Source organism: Thamnophis elegans, chromosome 8 (genome assembly GCF_009769535.1).
Source record: "Thamnophis elegans isolate rThaEle1 chromosome 8, rThaEle1.pri, whole genome shotgun sequence".
NCBI lineage: Eukaryota > Metazoa > Chordata > Lepidosauria > Squamata > Colubridae > Thamnophis > Thamnophis elegans.
In genome coordinates this window covers 66,857,229-66,884,964 of record NC_045548.1, presented here as the reverse complement: position 1 = coordinate 66,884,964, position 27,736 = coordinate 66,857,229, and the positions used below count along the sequence as shown (strand labels likewise).

General features: G+C 40.8%; 1 protein-coding gene and 1 long non-coding RNA gene across 3 annotated transcripts in view; one reads left to right on the top strand and one right to left on the bottom strand.

Moving 5' to 3' along the window:
* Positions 1 to 5,109: 5,109 nt before the first annotated feature.
* Positions 5,110 to 7,332, bottom strand: LOC116512215. Its single transcript, XR_004255853.1, has 2 exons — positions 6,485 to 7,332; positions 5,110 to 5,437 (listed from the first exon to the last, which is right to left on the bottom strand). It is a non-coding gene; the product is annotated as an uncharacterized LOC116512215 (long non-coding RNA).
* Positions 7,333 to 8,900: 1,568 nt separating this feature from the next.
* Positions 8,901 to 27,736, top strand: part of FAM91A1 (family with sequence similarity 91 member A1) — a 43,477-nt gene continuing 24,641 nt past the window's right edge. Inside the window, exons 1-9 of one of the 2 annotated variants that reach the window (XM_032222566.1) lie at positions 8,901 to 9,234; positions 12,757 to 12,841; positions 14,203 to 14,354; positions 15,296 to 15,353; positions 16,280 to 16,347; positions 18,235 to 18,348; positions 21,144 to 21,234; positions 23,462 to 23,524; positions 26,065 to 26,171. In XM_032222566.1, coding sequence (XP_032078457.1) covers positions 9,163 to 9,234; positions 12,757 to 12,841; positions 14,203 to 14,354; positions 15,296 to 15,353; positions 16,280 to 16,347; positions 18,235 to 18,348; positions 21,144 to 21,234; positions 23,462 to 23,524; positions 26,065 to 26,171 — 810 coding nt within the window. In that variant the 5' untranslated portion in view covers positions 8,901 to 9,162. The remainder of the gene's footprint in view (positions 9,235 to 12,756; positions 12,842 to 14,202; positions 14,355 to 15,295; positions 15,354 to 16,279; positions 16,348 to 18,234; positions 18,349 to 21,143; positions 21,235 to 23,461; positions 23,525 to 26,064; positions 26,172 to 27,736) is intronic. The other variant, XM_032222565.1, reaches the window with a different exon arrangement.

Genomic DNA, 27,736 nt, shown 5'->3' with positions numbered 1-27,736 from the left:
CCCTGGTATGCCCAAATATGGGAGGAAGTCTACTGCTTCCTATCTCTGTCTATCGGCTCGTCACAAGAGACCCACACAAATGTAACAAAGGCAACAGTAAAAATATTGGGTTTCTGTCTGGATGGTCTCTTGTGACGAGCTGATAGACAGAGATAGGAAGCAATAGACTTCCTCCCATATTTGGGCATACCAGGGGTTGTGACACTAAATACATACATATATATGGATATATATATGTATTTAGTGGGGTATGATGGAAGGAAAGAAAGAGGATGACCAGCAACAAGATGGATGGACTCAGTTACTGTGGATAATTAATTGATAATTAGGATAAAAGAACTGGAAAATCAGAAGGGCCACTTTGAGGTAGATCAACCTGGAGAAAATCTATCTAGTTGATTGCCAAGAGTTGACACTGACTTGATGGCACATCTTCTGTCACTGACTGTGCACTTTCTGATAGCCCCTCATTCATATATGACCGCGTGAATTTGTTTGTTAGAAGACATTCATGAAACCCTTAAAATTATAATGCTTTTCCATTCACCCACAGTTCAGTTAAAATTGCTCAATGAAGGGGAAAATCTATTTTCTGGGATTAATTATTCGGGGACATAAGAATCTGTCTATGGGAATTAGGATGGATTACATTAATTCAAGGTCCCAAACTGCTCCTTCAGTTCTTTCTAAGTGGAGCAGAAGCCCAAATGAGCCTATTTCAGAGGGCGTCTTCGAAGGACAAGGCTTTTATCCTGAAAGATGGGTTAGGTTTTCACCTAACGATTAAATTAATTAAACTGAATGGTTAAACCTTAGTGCATACTAGGCAACTCTGACCCACTGGGTCATCCTTTGTCAGTATTTACTTACCTAAACAGAATCACAACAGGCAGACCAAAAAATAAAAATGGGAGCAGAAGCGACTTCTGACTTCCTGCTGGCTTTCCCATTGATTTTGCTTGTGGGAAGTTGGCAGGGAATATCAGAAATCATGACCACATGGGCGTGGCTGACCACGACAGCACCGCAGGGGCCACAGTTTTATGAACACAACTGCTCTGAATATCCTTGAAATTTCAATTCCATAGGAATCACAGGTCCTGGATTTTGGATGCATTTTTTAAGTTAGTGTATTTGAGGTACCTTGATTCAAAAATTGCTGTCCTGTGATACAACGTTTTGGCTAATTAAAGGCTACAAACAGACAGCACCAAGACTTTTAGTAGTAACTAGGGAGAAAATGTAGGGACGCGGTGGCTGTGGCTAAGACGCTGAGCTTGTCGATCAGAAAGGTAAGCAGTTCGAATCCCTAGCACCGCGTAATGGAGTGAGCTGGTTGCAGCTTCTGCCAACCTAGCAGTTCAAAAGCATGTAAAAATGCAAGTAGAAAAATAAGGACCACCTTTGGTGGGAAGGTAACAGTGTTCCGTGCGCCTTTGGCATTTAGTCGTGCCGGCCACATCACCATGGAGACGTCTTCAGACAGTGCTGGCTCTTTGGCTTTGAAACTGAGATGAGCACCGCCCCCTAGAGTCAGGAACAACTAGCACATATGTGCAAGGGGAACCTTTACCTTTAGAGAGAAAATGGATAGTGGGAAGAGAAGCATTGATCATCAGAAGGATGGTGTTATATAGGTTTCCTTCCAACATCATCTGAGAATCCCGTGACAATATTTATTTTAATCCTGCCTTTATTATTTTTTAAATAAATAACTCAAGGTTATTTATTTCCCCGCAATAACCCTGGGTTGAGCTGGGAGGGAGTGACTGGTCCAAAGTCATCCAGCTGGGGCTTGATATCTAAGATAGGACTAGAACTCATTCCCCTGCTTTCACTACTAACAATAGCAATAGCAATATTACTTAGACTTATATAGAATAGAATAGAATAGAATAGAATAAGTTTATTTATAGGCCGCCCTTTTCCCTGAGGGGACTCAGGGCGGCTAACAACTTATATGGGAGGGGATACATACAATGACATATAACATAACATGTAATTAAAAAATAAGCAACATTCATTCAGCATTCGGGTGGGGGGGAATTATAATCTTTACCCCCAGGCCTGAAGGGATAGCCAGATCTTGAGGGCTGTGCGGAAGGTCTGGAGGGTGGTGAGGGTACGAATCTCCACGGGGAGATCGTTCACACTGCTTTACAGCCCTCTTTAAGCAATTTACAGAGTCAGCATATTGCCCCCAACAATCTAGAACCTCATTTTAACAAAGGATGGAAGGAGGAGTCAACCTTGAGCCACATAGGATCAAACTATTGGCAGTGGGCAGAGTTAGCCTACAATACAACATTCTAACCACTGTGCAACCACTGATGGCTGTTGACAATAGTTTCCCAAAGGCTGGATGCTGGAGCCACAATGAAGTATTTTATAGCTAGTGAATACATTAACGCTCAGAAATATAAATTCTGCATTTAGAAAGAAGGCCTGGAATGGCTGGAGATTTGTGAACTTCCCAGCCAATGTCTCACAAGCAAAGTGCATGGAAAAGGCCAGATTCACTTAATGACTGTGTGATTCGCTTAACTGCAGTGATTCGATTAGCCTAGTTAGCCTTCTCCAATCTGCTCCTTTGTAAAATATAGTGAGAATGCAAGTCTATCAAGCTAGTTAGGACTTCTGAAAACTTGTAGCCCAGACGCATCTTGACAACATCAGTTTCAGGAAGATTGGCCTAATAGGCAGTTTGTGTGCTGTAAATATTTAGTAGTATATGCAGCACAAGTATTGCTCTTTGCTCAATGCTTCCTGAGAAAGCTATAAATCTTAATAAATTATTACATCCCAGTTGTCAACCACCATTATGGCCAGCAGTCCAACCAGAACATATTGCTATAGATTTATGCTTCACTGACTCTGCAGCTGGAAGTGCTCCAAAAGTGTTCATTATACTTGCACTTCTAATGGCTTATCCGCATCTTTTTAGTGTGCATCAATCACTTACACATTTCAACAGCTGCAGAGCATGACTGCAGCATAGCTCCAGAATGGGGAAATGAGAGGGCTGCAGTTGTCCTAAAAATAGACTGATGCACATCAAGATTCTTGAAATCCGGAACAGCAATGGGAAGCAAGAAGTTTCATTTCCCATCTACGACTGGGTTGCTCCAAAATACACACACACACACACACACACACACACACACACACACACACACACACACACATCTCCATCGTGTGATCCCCTTTCTAAGAAAGCAACATTATGCAAAGTGCAGAAAGGAACTAAGGGATACTAATCCAAAGAAATTCAGATGACAGATAGATAAGAAAACACAGCTAAACCCAATTTATACCAAGACCCCCTAATACCTATGCCTAAGCAGGGGGGCGGACTAGAAGACCTCCAAGGTCCTTTCCAGCTCTTATTCTATTTTATTGCTTGCTTCAACCACCTCCACACTCTGCTTTGTAACATTTTCTTTTATTGATTAAACTTCTCACTTCTCCTTTGTCCAATCATGATTTTCTGTTTCCCTCTTCCTTCCTGTCCACATATTCATCAATTCTACTTGCAGGATCAGAGCCTCATTTAAATCACTTACGGTGCATCCTTCCCTTTCTTTTAATTTCCCAGGTACTCATTGAACCTACTTTTATTCATCTTATTCATTCATTGATGCTCTTCGTCATTCATCTACTCCTCTTACATTACAAAGCTGTAATCATCCATTGTCATCTTCAGATAATCGTATGTGCTGAAAAGCCACATAACCTTGCCCAGGCTTTTCAAGTTGGAGACAAGTTAGAAATCCAAGCACAAAAATACATGTTGTTGCTGGATGTTTCCAGCATGCTCTGATTCTCACAAATGAAATACTATATACAGTATTTTGTGGGTAACCTTCCCAATTATTTTGCTATTGGTGCACATTGAAATATATTAATCAGCCGCAGGTTGAAAAGCAACATTCCAAGTCCAACCTTGATAAAATGAACTGAGATGAATGTGGATCAGCCTGTTGTGGCCCGACAGCAGCCAACGGAGCTGGTAGCAGATTCGGACAGTGAGGAGGTTGGGGAGGAACATGGGCCAGTCCTGGAGTCTGGGGAAGGCTCTGATGAGGGCTCTGTGTCAGAGGAAGAGAGGGGGCCAGGGCCAAATGCCAGTTATCAGCTGCCTTCAGAGTCAGACATCAGTGAGGCAGACGAACAGCTGGAGCCTGTTCCCAGTGTGCTCATGTGCAGAGTTGCCAGATTAAGGAAACAGCTAAAGGAAAGGGGTCGACTTGGGAGTAAGGCCACAGGTAGACCATGAATGTCCCCTCCCAGAAGAAATAAAAGAGGAGCGAAAAGGGAGTGGAGTTTGCAGGAGACAATTAGCTCGTTTAATTGGTTCGTGATTTTCCGAGACTCCTTGACAAGTTTTGCAGATATCGGCCTGTCAGCTCTCCAAGCCAGATAAGGTCTGTGACTATAAATCCTTCCTTGGAAGACTTTGCTGGATGTGAATGAGCAGAGGGCTGCAGAAAGCTGTCACAGACAAAAACAGAGTCTCGAGTGAGTTCGAGCTCAACACACCCACCCTCGCCACTGCCACCCCTACACCCACAAGGTCAAATATTACCCTGATGCGGCCCTCAATGAAATCGAGTTTGACACCCCTATTTCTACTTCTGCTCAATGCAGGAATGCACAAGTGCAGCATCTCTGAAAGATGGCTGCTCAGCTATCTTTGAACCCCTCCAGCAAAGGAGAGTCCACCTCCCTGCCAAGGCAGGTTGATTTACTACGGAAGAGTTCTTACCCCTTACTGCAAGATTCTGTTTCTGCTGCTCAAGCATAAATTACTCCCTTGTCATTTCTTATCCGGCCCTATGGAACAATTCTGTCCTGGTTTTACATAACAACCATTCAGATACCTGTAATCGGTTATCCTATTTCAGTGTACGGTAGTATTCTTGTATCCAGGCAAAAGATACCCAATGACTCCAACTATTCTTAATTTTTTTTCCTCCTTTTGGATTGTTTATTCAATTCTCTGGATATGCTCTAATAATTAAGTCAATTTCCTTCCCAGAATTCAGTGCCCAGAGCTGAGTGGTATTTTTATGTCTCCTCTCAATTATCGAATGACTGAGGAGACGGTGGTTGAAGCAAAACTATTTATTAACCTTAATTCAATCAGTAACAGGACAACAACACACTCCCATCTGACAGCTATTTATACGGAGGCTGTCAGACGGGGAACCAATAGAAAAGCTGCACTTCTTCCGCCAGCCCGACAGCGCGTCACAGTCAATCCGGATTTTCTCTGCATTTCTTGACAGGCGCCGGTCGTATCTCCGAGGACACAACAGGTATATTTTAGATTTGGTCTAAATTATCCAGAAGAAAGAAGACAATGACTTCCCTTGATGCTTTGTTAATGTATCAAGCCATCTTTTGCATTGGGCCTTCCAGCCTGCCACATTTTCTGCTGTGGGAAAATAGGAGGGGGAATTATATGGAGTATGGGAGATATATAGTCAAAATAACATTCCTGTCAGCCTCTGCTTCGCTTACTTGCTATCGGCTGCCATAGAAATGGGGAGGGTGGGGCCATGGTATGGGAATAAATGGTACAGGAGGTGATATGAAAAAGGGAGTTTTCTTCTCACCATCTTCTGAGCATGCTAGTGGCGGGTGTTTGGACCTGGTCAAGGTCAACTGTCCTGCATACCAACATGATGTTGCCTTATGGAGATGCAATCCACAAGACACCTAAGGGAGTAGCAGATTGGACACTGGGGTGGGGTCATTGGAGAGCGGGCCCTGGGTTATCATTTGATATGTACTTGTTCGCGCCTTTCTGGCTCAGATCTTGCTTTACTTTCGCTGCTATCTTTTCATAACCAATCAAAGTATTTTAATTCCATGAACAATGGAATTGGGAGTTTTCTTTCTTGGTTATTGATGGAGGCACGCCTGACATTAAGCAAGATCTGAACCAGAAGGCACGAACATGTACATATCAAATGATAACCCAGCCCTCTCCATGCCTGACAATTCCTTTCTCAGAGAGCCTCAGAGTATCAGGGACATTTTTCCCTGCACTTGGAGTGGTGTGATTGGGAGGCATCTCCATTTGGGACAGGGTCTGATTGGACCATGTAATGGACATGTGGGCAGGGAATTGAATTTTCACTTGGGTGGGGAAAACCTGGAAGCTTTCAGATTCGGGTTTTCCCAAATGTGCCAAAATGACATCTCTAATAAAATGGAACTTTTAGGAAATTCAAGCCTCCGAGTCTTCTTTCGTTGGGGGTGTTACTTGGAACCCTGGCATAATGCATGCCAAGATTTTATCTTGGGAGGTGTTTTTTTGCATCTGCCTTCCTGTGATGACTCATGTTCATCAAAGCCATTCTCTGTATGCTGCCACCCAACATGTTCTCCCCACCATCCGACTTTGGTTTGTGCAAACGCTGTGCAAGTCATTCCATTTTTAATTTGAAAAATAAAATAACACTTTTAAACAACACACCATTCAGGACTGCTTCCACAAGAGTAGCTGATGGTAGTTTGAAAACAGGCCTGAAGAAACAGGTGGCAGCTATCTGCAATTTCCAGTTATGGGAAGCAAATCATCAAGTAGGAGACTATGAAATATGCTTTGTACTTCACTGCCACCAGTCCTGGGGTGCTACATTCATGTGCTCCAAAGAAATAGGAATGGAACGGAGCAGAACATAACAGGATAGAATTCTTGATTGGCCAAGTGTGACCATTTTTTAAAACCTTGCCATGAAAACTGCAGGGATTTGTCCAGGGAGTCATCAAGACTGACTCAAAGGCACACCTACAAGATATACAAAACCAAAATGAGTTTCACTGGGATTTAGTATATTGCCATAGGCTACACAATAAGATATAATACAATTTGCTTGATTTGGACTTAGTCACTGAGCTTTTTAAAGTATGAATTATGGTTTTGCAAACCGTCGTTATTAGGTAATATTCAAAGAGCAAGTCTTTTTTAATCTTTTAAGTCATTCTGACTAATTTGTATATGTGCCTATATCAGAGTGAGGAAAACTCTATGAACAAGCAAAGAAAACTATCAGCATTTCCATTAGAACACTTTTTTTTAAAGATTTATTTATGAACATTATCTCTTGAGGGACAACAGCATCTCTGCACTTCTCTCTGTACATGCAACTATAGAAAACACCTGTATTTGCTTTGCCTCTTTCTGCAGGAAGCAGAACACTTGTTCTCTAGCTCATCCTTGAATTTGTAACATTTCTTTCAAAGTCTTTAAAGGAAAACAAGAAAGTCCAGATGCCTCTTGAAAAAGCACCTTTGAAACAATCATGACCTGGATGACTAAGAATCATGGTGTGTTTTTTTTTAAACTATTGGCATAGAAACATAATATGCAAACAGAGCAATAAGCCTGTCAGTTTTCAACAGCCTGACAGACCATAATGCCCTCAGTCAAGCATGACAGGACTAGTACTCCAAAGAATACAGGTAGTCCCCAATTTACGGCCACAAATGAGCCCAAAATTTATGTTGCTAACTGAGAAGCGTCTGAAGAGAGCTTTTTTAATTAAGCCCCATTTTATTACTTTTCTTGTCACATTTGTTAAATGAATCACTTCACTTCTTAAATTAGTAACCCTGTTGTTAAGTGAATCTGTTTTCCCGTTGACTTTTGCTTGTCAGGAGATCGCAAAAGGGGATCATCACATAATGACACTGCAATCATCATAAATGTGAGTCAGTTGTCAAGCATCAGAAGGTAAATCACATGACCTACGGGGAAGCTGCAATGGTCATAAGTTTGAAAGATGTTCATGTCACTTTTTTCAGTGTCGTTAACTTTGAACAGTCACTAGATGAACTGTTGTAAGACAAGGACTACTTGTAAAGGTGAAATAAGGCCCTTAGATTCCACCTTCCTTCCATTCTCTACTACTTCACAAATAAAAGGGCGGAGGATGCCCCAAGCATCATGGGAAACATAGTTTCACAGATATCATGTTGAGAGACGTTCCACCGGTCCCATTTCTCGGCTTCTCATTCTCATAAAGTTAAAGGGTATGCATTTTTTGTTCGTTATTCAGGTTCTCCTGCTTGAACAGGGAGCTGGACTAGAAGACCTCCAAGGTTCTGTTCCGTTCCATTCCTAGTCTTCCTATTCTATTATTCTTATTCTATTCCATTCCATTCCTTACGTTACCTTTCTTCTTCATATTCTATTCTATTCTATTCTACTCTATTCCTATTATTTCTATTCTATTTCTATTCCTATTATTCCTATTCTATTCTATTCCTATTATCCCTAATCTATTCTATTCCTATTATTCCTAATCTATTCTATTCCTATTCTATTTCTATTCCTATTATTCCTATTCTATTCTATTCCTATTATTTCTATTCTATTTCTATTCCTATTATTCCTATTCTATTCTATTCCTATTATTTCTATTCTATTTCTATTCCTATTATTCCTATTCTATTCCTATTATTCCTATTCTATTCTATTCCTATTATTTCTATTCTATTTCTATTCCTATTATTCCTAAGCTATTCTATTCCTATTTCTATTCTATTTCTATTCCTATTATTCCTATTCTATTTCTATTATTTCTATTCTATTCTATTCCTATTATTCCTATTCTATTCCATTTCTATTATTCCTATTCCTTATTCCTATTCTGTTCCTATTTCTATTCTATTCCTATTATTTCTATTCTATTTCTATTCCTATTATTTCTATTCTATTTCTATTCCTATTCTTTCTATTCTATTTCTATTTCTATTATTCCTATTCTTTCTATTCTATCCTATCCTATTCTATTCCTATTATTCCAATTCCTATTATTCCTATTCTATTCTATTCTAGTCCTATTTCTATTCATTAGATAGGAGAACCCCATAGAGCCGCCGCGAGCGTTTCTCCTATCTCCCCCACCATCACGCGCGCTCGCACCTTCCAGCGCTCCTCAGAGCCGGAACTGACGTAGACGGAGGGGCGGGGCCCGCCGGCTTCCACAACGCGGAAGCGGCGAAGGGGGAGCGGAAGGCAAGTTTGAGCAGTTGCGTGGAGTCGCCTCAGAAGCGGGGCTGAGGCGGCCGCGAAGAAGACCTGGGGCCCGCCAACCCTCCGTCCGTCCTCCCTTGCTTGCTCCACCCCCCGATCCCGGGGAACCTGCCATGAATGTGGACGTGGAGTTCCACATTCGCCACAACTACCCCTGGGCCCGTCTCCCCGCCAGCGTTAAGCAGGTACCGACTGACTGACCCCTTCCGGCACCCATACGCAAGCAACGCCCCTCCGACTTGCCGCGAAATTGACCCCTCGAGCTGCTCGTAGCCCACTCAGTCTGAGGCAGAAGTCGTTTCCCCCCCGTTTGTCCATGCTGGAAATTCCTCTTCTTGTCCTCTTTCCTTCCTTCCTTCCCGATGTAGCACACCGGGCTGCAGTTCCCCTTTCTCCTGAGCAATAGGTTCCCGTTGGCTGGGAACGGGGTGAGCCGCAGTCCGAGGAGGGTTAAGGCAATCCCGGTCAATGAGCCTTGTTCCAGGGCAGTTCCGCAAGTGGCCGCCTGCGTCCTCTTTGCTGGCTGGGGAATTCTGGGAGTTGAAGTCCACATGTCTTAAAGTTGCCAGGTTTACTGAGACACATTGCCTTAGGGCAAAGGTCTTCAAACTTGGCAACTTTAAGACTTGTGGACTCCAATTCCCAGAATTCTGGGAGTTGAAGTCCACAGGTCTTAAAGTTACCAAATTTGGGGACCCCTGCCTTAGGGCCTCGTTAACCTGAAAGTCAGTTCCCTTTTACTGGAAGAGCGTTGGTTGAACCTAAGGCACTGCAAAGGATTAGCTAATGATCTTCCATGAGCCATTAATGAGGTGGCCAGGAGGACAGTCTCTCAAGTGTCCCAAAGGTGTTTTTTTCCCCAGGAGGCAACTGCACTTCCTTGTTTTTTTCTTTTGAAGACGGTTCACTTCTCCAAGAAGCTTCTTTAGCTCTGATAGGATAGTGGGGAATGGAAGGATTTATATTCCTTTGCAGACAGCTGGTCATTTGCATCCTTTTAGAGCAGTGGTTTCCACGCTGGGAGGGGGGGAACAAATTGATTTTTAATGGCAATTTGAACCTTGCTTAAACTACGTTAATGACCTTTTAGGCTTCCTCCATATGTAGAGTTCATTTTTTGAGTAAAGTAAGAATTAAATATGGGGGGGGGATCATGATTTTAGAGATGCTTAGGTGGGGCATAGCCAAAAAAACGTTGGGAACCACTGTTTTAGAGGCTCGTTAGACTACAAAAACTACTCAGGTGATCCTGAAGACATACATAAACCCCCAAGTGCTTCAACGACCTTTGAAAAGGATGCAAATAACCAGCTGTCTGCAAGGAATATAAATTCCTTCTTTCTTCAAAAAAAAATATCAATAAAAATAAAGTCCAGTTGCCTCCTGAAAACGCACCTTGGGGACAACAATGCCCTGGATGACTGAGAATCTCTGTAGAGTCTCTCAGATGTTTCCTCAGCTCCAGGTTACCTCTGGCTCTGCCACAGGAGCATATTAAGAGTCGTGTCTAAAATGAGTTCACAAAAACCGCTCTATATTAAAATGTGATTAGCTCACTTGGATTAAGTAGTTTGCGCGGACAGCATTATTAGTTAAGATCACTTAAGAACTGGATTAGCTCAATAAAGTATGGTTAAGCCAATTATGGCTTAGGGAGTTGAGCAGACATAACTTGAAATTACTAAATGTTAACCAATCAGAAGTTGTAGGTGCTCCATCACTGGAGGTTTTTTAAGAAAAGACTGTCTGAAATGGTATATGGTCTCCTGTTTGAGCAGGGAGCTTCCAGCTCTATTCTGCTTGATAGATTGAAGTGCTACTGATTATATACCATAAGGTCATTTTTTACTCCTAGTGACCACATAGAAAGAGTCCCTCCATCATGATCTGTCCCTCACCTGGTCTTTCAGGTCTTCCAGTCACCTGTCATTCAGGTCATCGTCACTGTAACTGGGTCCATTCCCTTTATTACTGGTCATTCTCTTCTCTTTTCTACCACCTTTCCCAGCATCACAGATTAAAAGAGATGAGCATTCTTGTATACAATCTAATACACATGATGTGAAACAGTTAAAAATCAATGCTGTTATAATCTTTTTATGCCAGAATTGCATGTGTTTGTTTTGCAAGCCAGTAACTTTATATCATTCGTATCAGTGCCATATTGACATCCTAATTAATGTTAGTGTTAAACTTAATTGTCTTAATGTTTTCAGTAGTGAAAACATTTCACTCTATTACATTGCAATAGAAACAAAGGCAACACCAACAAAACATGACTATACAGTGAGAAAAGAACATTATAGTAATTAAAATAATATACCAAAACATGGAAACTTACAAAAAAGTGTATATCCATGTTGTATTGAGATAAAATTAATTTTGATTTTTAAACTTAGTACTAAAAAGATCTGAATTTTCATTTTTAAGAACATAAAGACTAAAAACTAGAAAACTCAACTCATATCTTGAATACACTTCTTATTATCAAGACATTTATTTCTGTTTACTTAAGTTTATATTCTTTGTCAGCACCAGACAAAGTTCTTCATGAAGTGGCAAAGTCCATGTTTTAGAATACAGACATAGTTCATCTTTACACCTTTAGCTATTGCATTTCTTTCCCAAAGTATATTAACAAATGCGATGATTTGAAACAAAAATAAAGTTGAATATCAAATTTGTTACAATTCTTACAGAAAAGACCAAATGCCCAACAATTTCTAAACTTTCTTTGAAAGTTCCAAAAGTTATGAAAGAATACTTTCTAATGAGTTAATTTCATTCTTAAATCATACATATTTTGTGTTTTAAAAGCTGGATCCATTGATTTTCCAAGATTGGATATTCCATTTTTTCATTCCTCGGTTCCAGGACAATGAATAATAAATTTCATTCTGCATTTTTGGCTTCTTACAAAAATCTGATTATTGGTTTAAGTTTAAATATTGCATTATAATTGGTATGTTGTCTTTTGCAATCTCAGATGCAGACTGCTCTCAAGAACCCATAGGTAGACAGTGGCAACATTTAGTAGTGACATTTAAAAGGGTCATGTGAAGACCTTTTTTTTACACCGTTCTTAAAAATAGGTCTGCAATATTGTTCTTTAAAATCATGGATATGTTTCAAATGATTTTCAATGATACGTTTGATATATCATTGATACTTTATGTTGTATAAAGGCATTGGTTGAGATGGCTGGCTATAGAAATTGAATATCTATAAAAATCATGTGATATTTGAATGTTAGAAACTGCTACAGTTTTGAGATACATGCTGATTCCATTCTCAAAATTATATCTCTACACATAACAAGTTCTGTACCTAGTCCTTACAGTTTTTACCCTCATAAGACTAATGGGAAGTAATTGAATCACAGCCAGCCTCAATAAAATCAACAGTATTTCCAGTAATTTTTCCTGCAGATGTTTTTTTCCCCAAATTACATGCACATTTATTCTATAAATTGGTTGTATTTGGAGAAAAATGTCCAACTACTTTTTATCATCACATTTTATAACAATTCCTTTAGGTAGAAATACATTCATTTTATTACAAGTCAATCATGCATCTTCTTGAAAAGTAATCCATTAAGATGAGTGATTTTTTCAAGTTGAAAGAGTGGATGTTAATCTCTGAAGATCCAAATGTTCATCAAATTTTTATTAGCTTATCTTAATAAATGCAATTTATTTGCTTCACAGAGTCTTGGAAACTCACAACGAGACTATGAAAAGCAGGTTATACTGTACAGTATCCGCAATCAACTTCGGTACCGAAATAACTTAGGTGAGTAAAAAAAAAAAAAGAAATTTGGGAAAGGGAAAATATTTTGCAACTATGCTATCAATACTGGTCATGCTGGAAAAAAAGATCCCTAATAGATTTTTTTTGTTGCTGAAGTACATTGACCAATTTATGAAGGAAAATCAAGAAATTACACCAATTCTTATGATTTTCTGTAAAACATTATAAACAAAGACAGCAACTAAAGACAAGGTGTTTTGTTAGAATTTGACAAATGTAGATAGAAATAAACCCAACACTTGTGTTTGTAAGCAGTCTCCAATCTGAGCAAAATGGATGAGATGCTAGTATCTGAATACCAGCAAAAAAGTATTTACTAAGGCTTTTCAGTTACTTCTCTATTGATTATTTATAGGAGAAAGAAAGGTCATATCTGTCAAAAATCTAGAAACTTTAAACCATTCTCTCCCTCTTTTGCACCCATGAGTATGGACACATCTTAGATCAGTGATGGCGAGCCTATGGCACAAGTGCCACAGGTGGCATGCAGCACCCTCTCTGTAGGCACGCAAGTCGCAGTGGTGGGTTGCAGGCAGTACGCCCTGGTACGGGCATAACGGAGCCTGCTCGGAGTACCAGGTACCGTTCCGGTACTATGCTCCAGAGAGCCTGCCCGCCCAAGCTCCTTACCTGTCCTTTAAGCCTTTGGGGCGTACAGCGCCTGTGCGACGCTCCACCGAGCAGCTGGAGTGTCACGGAGGCTTGCAGAGGCGTCGCTGGCAGGTATGACGCATGCGCGCACTGTAGGTGAGCCGGGCCTGTTCCAACCATACCGGTTGGAATGGGATCCGGAACCCACCACTGGCAAGCCGTCACCCCAGTTCAGCTTTGACATGCATGCTGGTTGTCGAGTCTCTGTTGTGCATGCGGGGGGCATTTGGCAGGCACACGCGCATTGCATTTGGGGGGGGGGGGCACGCTCCAACATGTGTGCACGCTTTGGGCACTGGGTCCGGAAAGGTTAGCCATCATTGCATTCCCTTTGTCATTATACTCTGCCTTTTTAGTATTGCCAAAAATAATCTTGCTGTAGGCAGAGGTAAGGTATTAGAGTCTCTCTTTGAGGGAGATGGGCAGTTCATATAGATGAAGCAAAAAAAACAATTCAATAATAAATTAAGAATATAATTTTTCTCCCGCTGGGCCCCAGATTTCAGTATAATAATAATTCTGTCTTGTCTTTCTTACTTATACAGATGCATAAGGTATTGTTCAGATTTGTGTGCAAGTAAAGTAGTTTGCATTGACATATTTATACCCCATTAGTACCCCATTTAAAAATGGGATTCTGTTATTAAATAATTTAAGAAGACAGTTGTTCTAACATTTCATTTCTTCCCCAGTTAAGCACATCAAGAAAGATGAACGCAAATACTATGAGGATCTGTTAAAATATAGCAGAGATCATCTTATCCTGTACCCCTACCATTTGTCTGACATCATGGTGAAGGGTTTGAGGATAACACCTTTTTCATATTACACAGGAATAATGGAGGTAAGTTTAGATAAATACTTAAAAAGAACTGCACTGTTTCCTTCTATTGCCCTGTAATATTTACCTACTGGAAACACGTGTCTAGTGTTTGCTTTTTCTTAGGCTGTTACACATTGGGAAACATTATATCCCTTGAGCTGCATTAGTACAGATGGTGCTCGACATAAGACCATAATGGAGCCTATCCATTATAGCCATATGTCGTGACGGTCGTAAAATGGGTCAGTCACATCACACAATTTTTTTCAACCTGTTTTATATTGGCTGTTAAGCAAGCCCTTTATTCACTATGACCTGGTTTTGTCAAAAATCAGAAGTAATTTCCAGTTTTCAGCAAAACTGTTGTAAAATGAAGTCATGTGACATGCAGACATTGCAGACTGCCCTAAATGTGGCCAGGTTGGTGAGCGTCTGAAATGAAGTCACATGACTGCAGTAAGGTACCCAACTGTAGGAACTTCATAGCCGAGTTGCAACCCCCTTACCTTGTTTAGGTAAGTCATGAGTTTGGAATGGTCGCCAGTGGTCATAAATTGAGCATTACTTGTATTCCATTTGGGGCTTTCCATTCAATTTCTCCAATCAAAGAAGCTGCTTTGAAGGAATTAACATGTATAATGGGGAAGAAATTGAATTGGCAGTTAATTCCCAGGATTTTTTTTAGTGACAGTAATCAGTCTTTAATCAGAATAGAGGTGGAAGGGACCTTGGAGATCTTCTAGTCCAACCCCTTGCTCAAGCAGGAGACCCTTTACCATTTCAGACAGGTGGCTGTCCAGTTTTTTCTTTAAAACTTCCGATGATGATCAGTAGTTTTCTGAAATACAAGATTTAGGATTTGCATTACATACTGATGTAGCATCAGTGTACAGCAATAGAACTTTAAAAGTACAGTGATTGGTTTGAATTGACCTTGCACTTTTCTTTTTCTTTTCACAAAGGACATAATGAACAGTGAAAAAAGTTATGACTCATTGCCTAATTTTACTGCTGCAGACTGTAAGTATAAACTTACATTCTGTTTACGTATGTTAAATAAGTGCCTAGTTTTTAAAAAAGAATTTCTTAGTTTTGAAAGTCCAGTTGCCTGATAGTTCCTATTTTTGAAGTTGCAATACTTGTTTAAGAAAGCTTTTGAAGTTAAAAGTAAATCTCTCCCATCTGAAAACAGAACAAAAGAGACAGTGATAAGAGAATAACATTGAGAAAGTTAACAAAATAAATTTTCTGCATGATCATATGACTGTTAAAGGGTTGTTTATTGTCTTAGCTGAAAGCCAAAATTTCTATTTAGAATTATTTAGGCCATTCAATCAGTCACTTTGCAGTTAGTCATTGAAGCAACTGCTCTGAGTAATGTTTCTATCTTTGTTTAGTTTTCTGATTATCTAATGTTTTAGTTAGATTGCTATAACTTGTAATAAATGTCTTCTGCAGGTATACCCATTCTCTTTTCCATTGCACAAATACAGATCTTGGATTAAAAGCTCAGAATTCCAGGACAAACTTTTAAAACAATGGTTGTCTTTGATAAAAAGCTGCTACAAAGGATATATATCCTGTTTGAAATCTTCAAGTTGTTAGGAGAATTAAGGAGGCCTTCTTTGTTCCAACTTAAAAATGACTGCTTTCAAACGTAGATGTCTTTCAGATAAAGTTTTTACATAACTTTTGCATCAACGATGATGTTTAGATTATTAGATTTAGAAAAATGCATAATTCCAGACAAAATGTTTGTTTTCAGCCAACCAGAATATAATGACTATCTTCAACTGAATGTTATTTTAATGACAAATGACATTGTTCAGATAAATCTACTGTTTTTGCCCATTTAAGGGTGCCTTTTTGGGTTATAGAGCAAAAAGGGGGCATACTTTCTCTCAAAATACAATTCTGTTTTTAAGAGATTTATCTTCCCTCCCCAGGTTTAAGACTTCTTGGCATAGGAAGAAACCAGTATATTGATCTGATGAACCAATGTAGGTCATCAAAAGTATGTATTCTGCTTTCTCCATTTGATCTACTATTGGCCTCTTGTTTAGAGGTTGATATAAAAACAAATACCCAGTTTCCCCGAAAATAAGACCTCCCCGATAATAATGTCTTATTTTCAGGGAAACACAATATGTTCATAGTTTTGAGCACTCATAGCCAGTTGCCTAGCCAGTTTTTAAAAAAAAATAACCTAAAAGGAGTGTTTTCAGATTTCCAGTTCTTTTGCTTAGTGAGTTATGAAGCTGCCCACAAGGACAGTTTGTTTTGGCAGGTTACAGTTGGCAGTTTATGAGTTACTGGCTTGCCACTGTTTGCATCTGGTCATCTGTAGTCTTTGCCAAGTTACAAGGGCCATTTTTTTTTTAGTCTATGATTTTCCTTCAATTTCTGTAGGGAAAGTAAATATGGCAATAAATATCCTGCCATCATCATCCTGCCACAGAATCGATACACTTTTTTAAATTTAAAAAATATACCCTGCCCTCCAACAGAACGCACTGAAAATAAAAAAAGAGCACTGCAGCACTGATCAGACAATATTATAAATGTGTGACTGAATGATATTCCCAGAAATGAAAGTGCTCCAATAGGGCGATGGATTCAATTTGGCTGAAAAGTTTTAAAGTCTTGGGAAATCAAAAAGATCTCAGCCTTCAGAGACAGCTTGGAAAATGATGTGAGAAATTTCTGAAGCCAGTTGCTTGCTGAGTTTCCCTGGAAAAAGTCTTCTGATAAGTCTCAGCACATGGAAATCTTTCTTTCTTTCTTTCTTTCACTTGTGGCTTTTTAAGGTAAACCTCTGCATTTTTCAATTACAGGAAGTCCTCAACTTAAGACCACAATTGAGCCCAAGATTTCTGTTGCTAAGTGAGACAGTTGTTAAGCGAATTTTCCTCCATTTTACAACCTCTCTATCCACAGTTGTTAAATGTGGTTGTTCAATTAGTATCTCTGTTGTTAAGTGAATCTGGATTCCCCATTGACCGCTTGCCAGAATGTCAAAAAAGGTGACCCTGGAACACTGCAACCATCATAAATATAAGTCAGTTGCCAAGCATCTGAATTTTGATTGCTTGACCATGGAGATGCTACAACAGTTGTAAGTGTGAAAAAAGTTCTTAAGTCACTTTTTTCAGTGACGTCATAGCTTTGAACGGTCACTAAACAAGCTGTTCTAAGTTGAGGACTACCTATGCACATCCTAAAATGAATGGGCAGCTAATAAAATTATTTCAACATTGGCTAAGACGAGCTCTCTAATGATGGCCATGGCAAGCCCATGAATGATACAGTATAGTAAGGAGAACAAGGGTGTTTAATGTGACCAAGAAAGGAAGGGTTCTCCAGAATGATCAGCTCCAAGAGTTGAAGGGATTATCCCAAAGGGTTGGTATTCTTATCATTATTAATTAAAGCAGTGCTTAATGAATTATTTTCATATAATAAATGTCTGGGAGTTGGTGACCAATTTAATACATCACAAAGGGATCAGTGAGTTTGGTACCCCTGATTCAAAGCTTACTTTGTAGGCTCTGGAAATCTACAATTGGTAATCCCTATGCCTATGTATTTATTATCATTGTCTTTGGCTTCCCAAAAAGGTAAACAAGTACTTTTTCCTCAGATGGATGCATGTGCTTCAGTTAAAAAGAACTTAGAATTTATGTGGGTGAAACTGAAATACGGACCAGAACCTACTACAGTTGCTCACTTTCAGTCTACATTGGAGGTCTCCAAACTTTGCAACCATAATACTTGCGGACTTTAACTCCGAGAATTCCCCAGCTGTATGATAAGGACAATCTTATCAGGGGGAAGGAGTGGTATGCTTAAAAATTTGAGTGTTCTGTATTTGAGAACCTAATTTCTTCTTAAACCATTTCAGAAATTTTTTAGAAGGAAAACTGCCCGTGACCTGCTACCCATGAAACCAGTAGAAATTGCCATTGAAGCTTGGTGGGTAGTACAAGCCGGTTACATCACAGAGGACGACATTAAGGTATAAATGAAATTATTTTTTTCCAGCTCAGTTAGATTTACACTTTGTAGGCGGGCTGCTAAAAGTTTACTTCCACTGGAAGTGGAAAAACCTAAAAACCTGAGCTGTTATGATCAGAAACTATTTTTTGGTTAATTATGTTTGATAAAGTTGCTTGAAAATTGCAACAGTAATAAGCTGTGGTTTATGCTTAATTTCATAAACTAATTATGTAGTGTTTGCAAAAAAAACTTTTATCTATCTATACCTTCCTATTAAGTACAGTCTCCAAAGTGGGGCGTGGGAGGAGTCACAGCTGGGTATTGTCACGGCCCATCTGCCCAGAGACTAGGGTAAATCTTGAGGCCACACATCTACCCCTCCTCTGACTCTCCAGATTAACCTTAGTCTTCAGCCCAGAAGGAGCTAAATACCTGGCTCTCCTTGGAATGAATTTTTTTTCCTTTTTTGCTTTTCCCCTTTTTGCCTTTTTCCCTTTGGAGTTTTTACCTCAATAATTTTTTTCCGTCGGACGAATCTCCTCATGCGCTCCGCAATCGGCCAGTGGTCATCAGGTCTTCTCTACGCCTTTCCCCTCCCCCTCTCCTACACGGGGTGCTCAGAAAACTAGTACTAGAGAGGCCAGAGGTCATTCTGGTGGCACCATACTGGCCCCGACACCCCTGGTTCGCAGATCTGATAGAGCTGTCTATCACCCCCCATTGGAGGATCCCTCAGGAGGAGGTAACCCTTACCCAGGGAAATCTGCTTCACCCACTGGCTCCAATTGACCATCTGGAGATTGAGTGGACACAATTAAGAGAGGCCCAGATTTCCACCAAGGTCATAGCGACCATAGAGGTAGCCAGGAGGAGATCCACCACTCGCATCTATGACGCGACCTGGGTCTCCTTCCCGGCCTGGTGCCACTTGGCTCAGGTAGAACTGACAGCGGCCACGGTTCCGCAGGTCCTGGACTTCCTCCAGGATGGCCTGGAGAAGGGCCTGGCCCCTAGCACCCTTAGAAGGCAGGTCTCAGCCTTGACCACCGTCCTGTGGGGAGGGGGCACATAGTCCTTGTCCCAACTTCCCATCATCAAACGGTTCCTCAGGGGAGCAACCAACCTCAGACCCCCGGTGATTCAGCGTTTTCCCGCGTGGGACCTGCCCACAGTGCTCCAGGCACTTCTGGAAGCACCCTTCGAACCTCTAAGGGAGGTGAGTCTTCAGTTGCTCACACTCAAGGTAATGTTCCTCGTGGCGATTACCTCAGCCAGGAGGGTCTCAGAGATTAATGCACTGTCAGCCAGGGCGGATCTCTGCATCTTCCACAGAAACAGGGTGGTCCTAAGACTCGACCCTGCCTTCATGCCAAAGATCAATTCTCCCTTTCATAGGGCTCAGGAGATTAAAGGAGAGGTCCTGGCATTGCCTGGATGTCAGGAGGGCGCTGCGCATCTATTTGAAGCGCACGTCGCCCATCAGGCGGTCGGAGGCCCTTTTTGTTTCCTACCACCCGGCAACCAAGGGAGCGAAAGTCTCCCCAGCCACCATCAGTAGATGGATCAGGCTAGCCATCTCCAAGGCCTATGAGGCACAGGGACTTCAAGTGTCCGAGGGCATCACCGCGCACTCCACCAGGAGTGCAGCCACTTTGGCGGCCTGGGCCACCCAGGCCCCCATCGAAGACATTTGCAGGGCGGTGTTGTATAGTAAAAGTTAGTCCTCGCTGTTACGAATGACAGCTCGGCAGCAGCCAGGCGCGTCTTAGCCAATCAGACGCGCCTGTCAGTTGCCGAGCTGTCAAGCGCGAGTCTGCTGGAATATAAAAGGGCAGACTCTCTCCAACCACCACCCCGGTCTACCAGAGCAGCCGAACAACCCGGTCTACTCGGAACTGCTTTGCTGCCTCTTCTCCACAGACTACCCGGTCTACTTCTTGTTACATTCATTTAGCCGCACACACAGCCCGGTCTACTAGAGTTACTTGTTGCAAGTTACTGTTACTTTCACTCAAGTTACTGCTACATTAAAATTGGTTACAGTGTTACTGAATAAAGAGCCTCTGTCTTCATTCTCAAGTTATAATAGGCGGCAGCATGGACTTCGCCCTCTCTGCTCATCAGACACTATAGACTGGACGCCTTCGCCTCCGCGGAGGCATCCTTTGGGAGGAGAGTCCTCCATAGAGTGCTGGATACTCGGGGGGACTCAGGCCCTATGGTCCCTCCCAGAGATACCTAGCTTTGGTAGGTCCCAGCTGTGACTCCTCCCACACCCCACTTTGGAGTGTCAGTTGGTCTTACCTGAACTGCCTGTCTCGAGGGATGGCGTGGGAGCAGTCACTTCCCACCCGTAGTGCGCCCCGTGCAGGGTGGGCCTGAATAGAGTGTTAACAATCAGTCAGGGACCAGGAGGGGAGTGGGGGGGGGGTTACCCTGTTCCCTTCCTTCTAGAGTCGCCTTGACTGGATCATTGGTTAATCTGGGAGAGTCAGAGGAGGGGTAGAGGTGTGGCCTCAAGATTTACCTCAGTCTTCGGGCAGATGGGCCGTGACAATACCCAGCTGTGACTGCTCCCACGCCATCCTTTGAGACATGCAGTTCAGATAAGACCAACTGACAAATTCATTAAGTGATCCTGAATTAAGGTGATAGAAAATATGCGTCTTTTTCTAATGGGAAATTTATTCCAGCATTGAATTCAACGGTGGGTTTTCAGCATAGGCATAGATTGTGTTCTTCGTTGACCACTCTACATCAAATAATTTTTAACGTGTTATGCATACATTATTTAATATATCCTTTTCTCATTAGATATGCACACCCTGTGAAAAAACTGCAGTTGATAAAATCATTGATTCAGGTCCTCAGCTTGCTGGAGTCCTAGACTACAATGTTGTTCACAGTGAGTTACATGTTTTAATTCTTCCAAACAAAAGAATAATTTTTGCATATTATTTTTGTTACAGATTTAAATTAAAATATTGGAAAGCATCCATATTAGAATCAATGAGTAGAGAATAATTTGGGCATTTACCTTTTGCTGTATGATTTCCCCCCTTTTTTATCAAGATTATATGAAGCATTAATACCACTTTATAATGACTTGGTAAAACCACCTAATCATCTTCGTTGCTCTTCTCTGTACTGTCTCAACATCTGCATCCAGATATATTGCATCCAGTTTTGGTCGCCATGATGTAAAAAATATGTTGAAACTCTAGAAAGAGTGCAGAGAAGAGCAACAAAAATGATTATGAGACTGGAGGCTAAAATATATGAAGAATGGTTTCAGGAACTGGGTATGTCTACTTTAATGAAAACAAGGAATAGGGGTGACATGATAGCATTGTTCCAATATCTCAGGGGTTGCCACAAAGAAGTGATGGTCATCCTATTCTCCAAACCACCTGAAAGCCAACAAGAAGCAGTGGATGGAAACTGAACAAAGAGAGAACTAAGGAGAAATTTCGTGACAGAACAATTAATCAACGACTTGCCTCCAGAGGTTGTGGGTGCTCCAACACTGGAGGTTTTAAAGAAGAGACTGGACAACCGTTTGTCTGAAATGGTATAGGGTTTTCTGCCTGAGCAGGGGGTTGGACTAGAAGACCTCTGAGGTCTCTTTCAATTCTGTTATTCTATATCTTTGTTAGAACAGCTGATCCCAATGGCTGAATTAGGTATTATTTCCCTTCAATTTAGAAAATGGTTTTGCTGTGTCATATTTGCAAATAGCCTTAATAATTAAAAACTCTTCCATCACATAGAATAAGTGTCTCAGTCATCTGAATCATGCTGATGGAATTTACTTGCAAAATTTAATCTATTGGAAATATTTGAGCATGGCACAGAACCAATAAATTATTTGTTTAACACTTGAGCTTTTGACATAATTATGTGTGACTATTGTGTGAAAATAATGTGTGGCTCATTTTATTCTATGTTTGTCTACGTCACTGTTTGTATTTCCCTCCCCTGATCCTATGTAAGCCGCCCTGAGTCCCCTCAGGGAAAAGGGCGGCCTATAAATGTTAATAAACCTTAAACCTTAAACCTTATTGATAAACAGTGAAACCACAATTTAACAAAACAAATTTAGTGGATTTTGAATGCAGTTAACCAGATTTCTGTCCAGGCATCCTCCTGAAGGAATTTATATTAATTTCACAGCATTTCTGGCAATTGGCATAATGATATAATTAACCCTAAATGACATCATTATGCAAATGAACATAAGATTGTAAATTGCTGCAAATAACATAATTGAAAAATTTAACAGGCATTTGGAAATAATGGACATAACCCCTTTCTATTGGTCTGTTACAGCAAGGTTTCACTGCAGATACTTTTTCAGCTAAAATGTCTTTTTCCAAGCTGTAGAGAACACGGTTACATGCATTAAAAGTGCATGTAATTCATTACATATATGTACATGTAATTCATTACATACATGTACTTTTAATTCTTGTTCAGAGTTGGATTTGGATTTTGGTGAATCCTATTTTAAGCAAATATGCATAAGGATAAAGTTGTAATTATAAATTTTCACCCGCTTTTTGGGGGGGGGGGGGTCATCTGAATATGTTCAAAGGAAATCTCTCATCAAAAAAGCAACATACTTACATTGTGTGTGAGTGTATGATTGTGTGTGTCTGTGTGTGCACATGTTTCCTAGTCTTAATTTCAATCTTGAAAGAATCATTAAGGAAAGATACTTTAGAGCTGTGTTTCTCAACCTTGACACTTTTAAGATGTTTGGATTTCAACTCAAAGAATTCTTAAAGTTAACTTTAAGAGGTCTTAGAACCCAGACATCCTAAAGTTGCCAAGTTTGGGAAGACTGCTTTAGAGAATGAGTTTTGTGTCTCCCAGGTCTGTGCCACAGATGTATCCTGTCTTACTAGCATCTCTATCCAATACTATGCCATGAGTGTAGTAATTTGGGTTAATTTTCAAAACAGCAACTGGATTTAATTTGAAATAGAGAAAAATGTGGACATAACTGTCAGTATTCCATGTACCATTTTCTGAACTCTGTCTCACATTCTTTGTTCCTCGGCACAACAAATTGATTGAAGACACCGCATGAAAAACTGTTACGATAATGGGGTTCTTTTATGTATCCCTAGGCTTATATAATAAGGGGTTTATCTACCTTGATGTACCAATATCCGATGACAGTTGCATAGCAGGTATGTGTGTGTGTGTGGTTTTTTTTAAAGCCTTACAGTATGTGTGATGAATATTGCTACAGGTAGTCCTCAACTTACGGCCATTTGCCTAGTGACCAAAGTTACAACAGCACTGAAAAAAGTGAATTATGACCTGTTATAAAAATGTCCCAATAAGGAGGAACACAGATAAACCACAAGCAACAAATCTTACTTTAAGATTCAGATGTTTATTTCATGAGCAGTTTGGAACATGAATAGCCAACATAGCAATGTAATTTCACAACAAAACTTACATTATTAAACCATTGCAAAGGGGTCCAATGACACATAGCATGTCCTACAAGGACTGCTATTGGGCAAAGGACACCATTCTCATCTCAATTCACATTTCTTATGCTTTCTTTTTTTTAATAACATGCACATTCCATAGGTTCACTCCCTTGTTCTTTTTTACATTCTTACTGACCGTCACTCTCTGCAAACACCTGTGTACATTTGAAACTCTCAGCCATTAATTACTTTCAGTTCCTCATTTCCCACAGTCTCATTTTTTTCCTGCTGTAAATATATCCATACAAGTACCTGCTTTGCAGAAAATGCAGCACACAAGTCAGCACATTAGAAATATGTCTGGTACATTCAGTGGTGGGTTTCAAAAATTGTTCCAACCTACTCTGTGGGTGTGGCCTCCTTTGTGGGAGTGGCTTGCCACCCATGTGACCGGATGGGAGTGGCTTGCCGCCCATGTGTCCAGATATGAAGATGCCGACGACACTTGTCAGAACCACCTTAAATTACCTCACACACAGCACTGGCATGCATAAGAATATGATGTAAACTTGTTTTTTAAAAGGCATCTTTGGTTTGCGTTAAAACAACTTCAACACACGCAATGTTCTGATTGCACCGCAAACGCAGTAGTCATCCTTACCTTTCACAGAGGCACTGAGTTTTATAAATATGAGCATGATAGTGTAGAATAATCATATCCAAGGACCAGTGGTGGGTTTCAAAAAATTTTGGAACCTCTTCTGTAGGTGTGGCCTGCTTTCCGGGTCCACTGGTGGAACCTCTTCTAACCGGTTCGGTAGATTTGACGAACCGGTTCTACCGAATAGGTGCGAACTGGTGGGAACCCACCTCTGGGTACATTTTTCCATTATGTTACCGTATTTTTCAGAGTGTAAGACGCACCTTTCCTCCCCCCCCTAAAAGAGCGTGGAAATGTTGGTGCGCCTTATACACCGAATACAGCCATTTTGGGCCTCCTAAAGCCCCACCTCCACATCCCATTTTTACGAGAAACAGACAGTTTTTCGCAAAAACGGGCTTTTTTGCCTTGCCGCAGGTCTGCTGAAGCCTTCAGAATGCTTCTGGGGGCTGAGGGAAGGCAAAAACTTTTTTCTTACTTACCTATTCGAAATCTTGGTGCGTCTTATACACCGGTGCGTCTTATAGTCCGAAAAATGCGGTAATTTAAAACTTTGGTTCAATGAGGCCTGCAAGCTCACTCCTAGGCCTATTACCTGCAACTTTCCAATGGATATAAGTCTTTTCTCCTAGACCGTTTTTCACACTTAATGACCATTGTAGCATCCCCATGGTCATGTGATCAAAATTTAGACAACTGGCAACCAGCATATATTTATGACCGTTCCACTCCTGGTGTCCCAAGGTCACCTATTGCGACTTTCTGACAAAAATAGTCATTGGGGAAGCCAGACTCACTTAACACCCATGTTAGTAACTTAACAAGTGCAATGATTCACTTAACAATCGTGGCCACAATGTCCGTAAAATGGGGCGAAACTTAATTAATTGTCTCAACTTGGCAAACAGAAATGTTGGGCTCCACTATGATCAGAAGTCAAGGACTACCTGTGTTTGGTAAAGTACAAGTAGAAGAATAAGTCTGTGACTGTATCTCATTCACTTATCAAAAGCTACCATATTTCTCAGAGTATAAGATGCACCTTTTTCCCTCAAAAAAGAGGCTGAAAATCTGGGTCCGTCTTATACACTGAATACAGCATTTTTTTGCCTCCCGAAACCCCGCCCCCCTTCACCAAAATGGCCATGCAGAGCCTTTAGGAGGCTTATAGAGTGCTCCTGGGGGCTGGGAAGGGCAGAAATGAGCGAAAAACGCACCGATTTTTGCTCAATTTTGCCCCCCCCCCCCAGCCCCTCGGAACACTCTATAAGGTTCCTAAAGGCTATTCATGCCCTTTTTTTGACAAAAATGGGCTAGCTTTCATGGTTTTTGCTCATTTTGGGGGGCCCCAGGAGCACTCTACGAGCCTCCTAAAGGCTATTCATGCCCTTTTAAAAAAAAGAAACGGGCCTATTTTCGCGAAAAATGGCCAATTTTGGGGAGGTTTGCAGAGTACAAAAACATTTTCTTTAATTTGCCTCTTCAAAATCTTGGTGCGTCTTATACTCCGAAAAATTTCTCTCCTGAGACAGGAGAAGCAGAAGTGATATTGTATTTTCTTATTTCGATAAATGGCATTTCTTTTTTTACCTAACAATATCCTTAAAAACATAGCTTTTCTTTTCAGTGCCGCCACTGGAAGGGTTTGTCATGAACAGAGTTCAGGGAGATTATTTTGAAACGCTGCTGTACAAGATATTTGTTTCCATAGATGAACACACAAATGTCGCAGAGGTAAGGCATTTTTTTAAATATTCCTCTGAGGCTACATATCAACACCTGCTTGGAAGCTTTTATTTATTTAGATTTTAATTCAATTTTCCTTTCATTTATATTGTAGTGAATTTTAATTTCTGTAGCTGCCCCGAATCCTGTGGATGAAATGAGCAACTGTTCAAATATAAATTGTAAAAATATAAAGCAAATAAACAATTGGTTGTTGTTTTGGGTTGGCAACAGTTTTCCAGGACTGCAGACAGACAGTCGCCCTCTTAATCCTCAGTACAGGTAGTTCTCAAGTTACAACAGTTCGTTTAGTGACCGTTCAAAGTTACAATGGCATTGAAACGTGACTTACGACCATTTTTCACAGTTACGACCTTTGCACCATCCCCATGATCATGTGATCAAAATTCAGAGGGTTGGCAGCTGGTTCATATTTATGACGGGTTGCAGTGTCCTATGGTCATGTGATCCTCTTTTTGCGACCACCTGACAAGCAAATTGCCGATTCACTTCACAACCAGGTTATTAACTTATCAACTGCAGTAATTCACTTAACAACTCTGGCAAGAAAGGTCATAAAACGGGGCAAAACTCAAACTTAAACATTTCACTTAACAATAGAAGTTTTGGACTCAATTGTGGTCGTAAGTCGAGAACTACCTATATACATTTTCTACCAGAGTGCTACAGCCCTTTTTCTGCCTCATGTTAATTCATTCAATATTGATTTACAAGTAGTCCTTGACTTAACATTCCTTTGGTGATCATTCAAAGTTCGAACGGGTTTGCAAAAAGTGACTTAGGATCAGTTTTTACACTTAACAACCATTGTAGCTTCCCCATGGCCGTGTGATTAAAATACGGATGCTTGGCAACTGGTTCATATTTATGGCGGCGGCTGTGTCCTGGGGGGGGGGGGGGGTTCATGTGATCCTCACTTGCGACCGTCTGACGTTCAGTGTCAGTGGGGAAGCCAGGTTCCCTTAACAACCGTGTTACAAACTTAACAACTGCAGCAGTTCACTTAACAACGATGGCACGAAAGGTCTTAAAATGGGTCAGGACGCACTTCACAGCTGTCCCACTTAGCAACCAAAATTTTGGGCTCAGTTGAGGGTCATAAGTTGAGGACTGCCTGTATTACCTTTGTTCACTACCCAAGTCCATCATTTTATGTTGATGGTGAGCAAATATAAAAAACATGAAAGCAAACAATACAGAAAATAAGTACTTAGAAAAATAGCATCTTATGAATCAGTCCTCCCCAAAGGGATCTTTAACCAGTCTAGTCCAAAGCCTGGGGATAGAGCCAGATTTTCAGAGCTTAAATTAATTAAATAAACTAAGGTTCAGGGGGCATATATGAATTTCCAGGGAGGTGTCATTCCAGAGGTCAGGCACGTAATGACCAAAAAGGCCCACTTCCTGGCTCTCACTAGGTGACCTTGGAACAAGACCTTGACAGCATCATCTGCTCAGATCCCAAATCAAGATTTACAGGCAGTGGAGATTTTGTGACAGTTGTAAGTGCAGGGACTGGTCAGAAGTCACTTGTTTCATTTGTAACCTTGAAA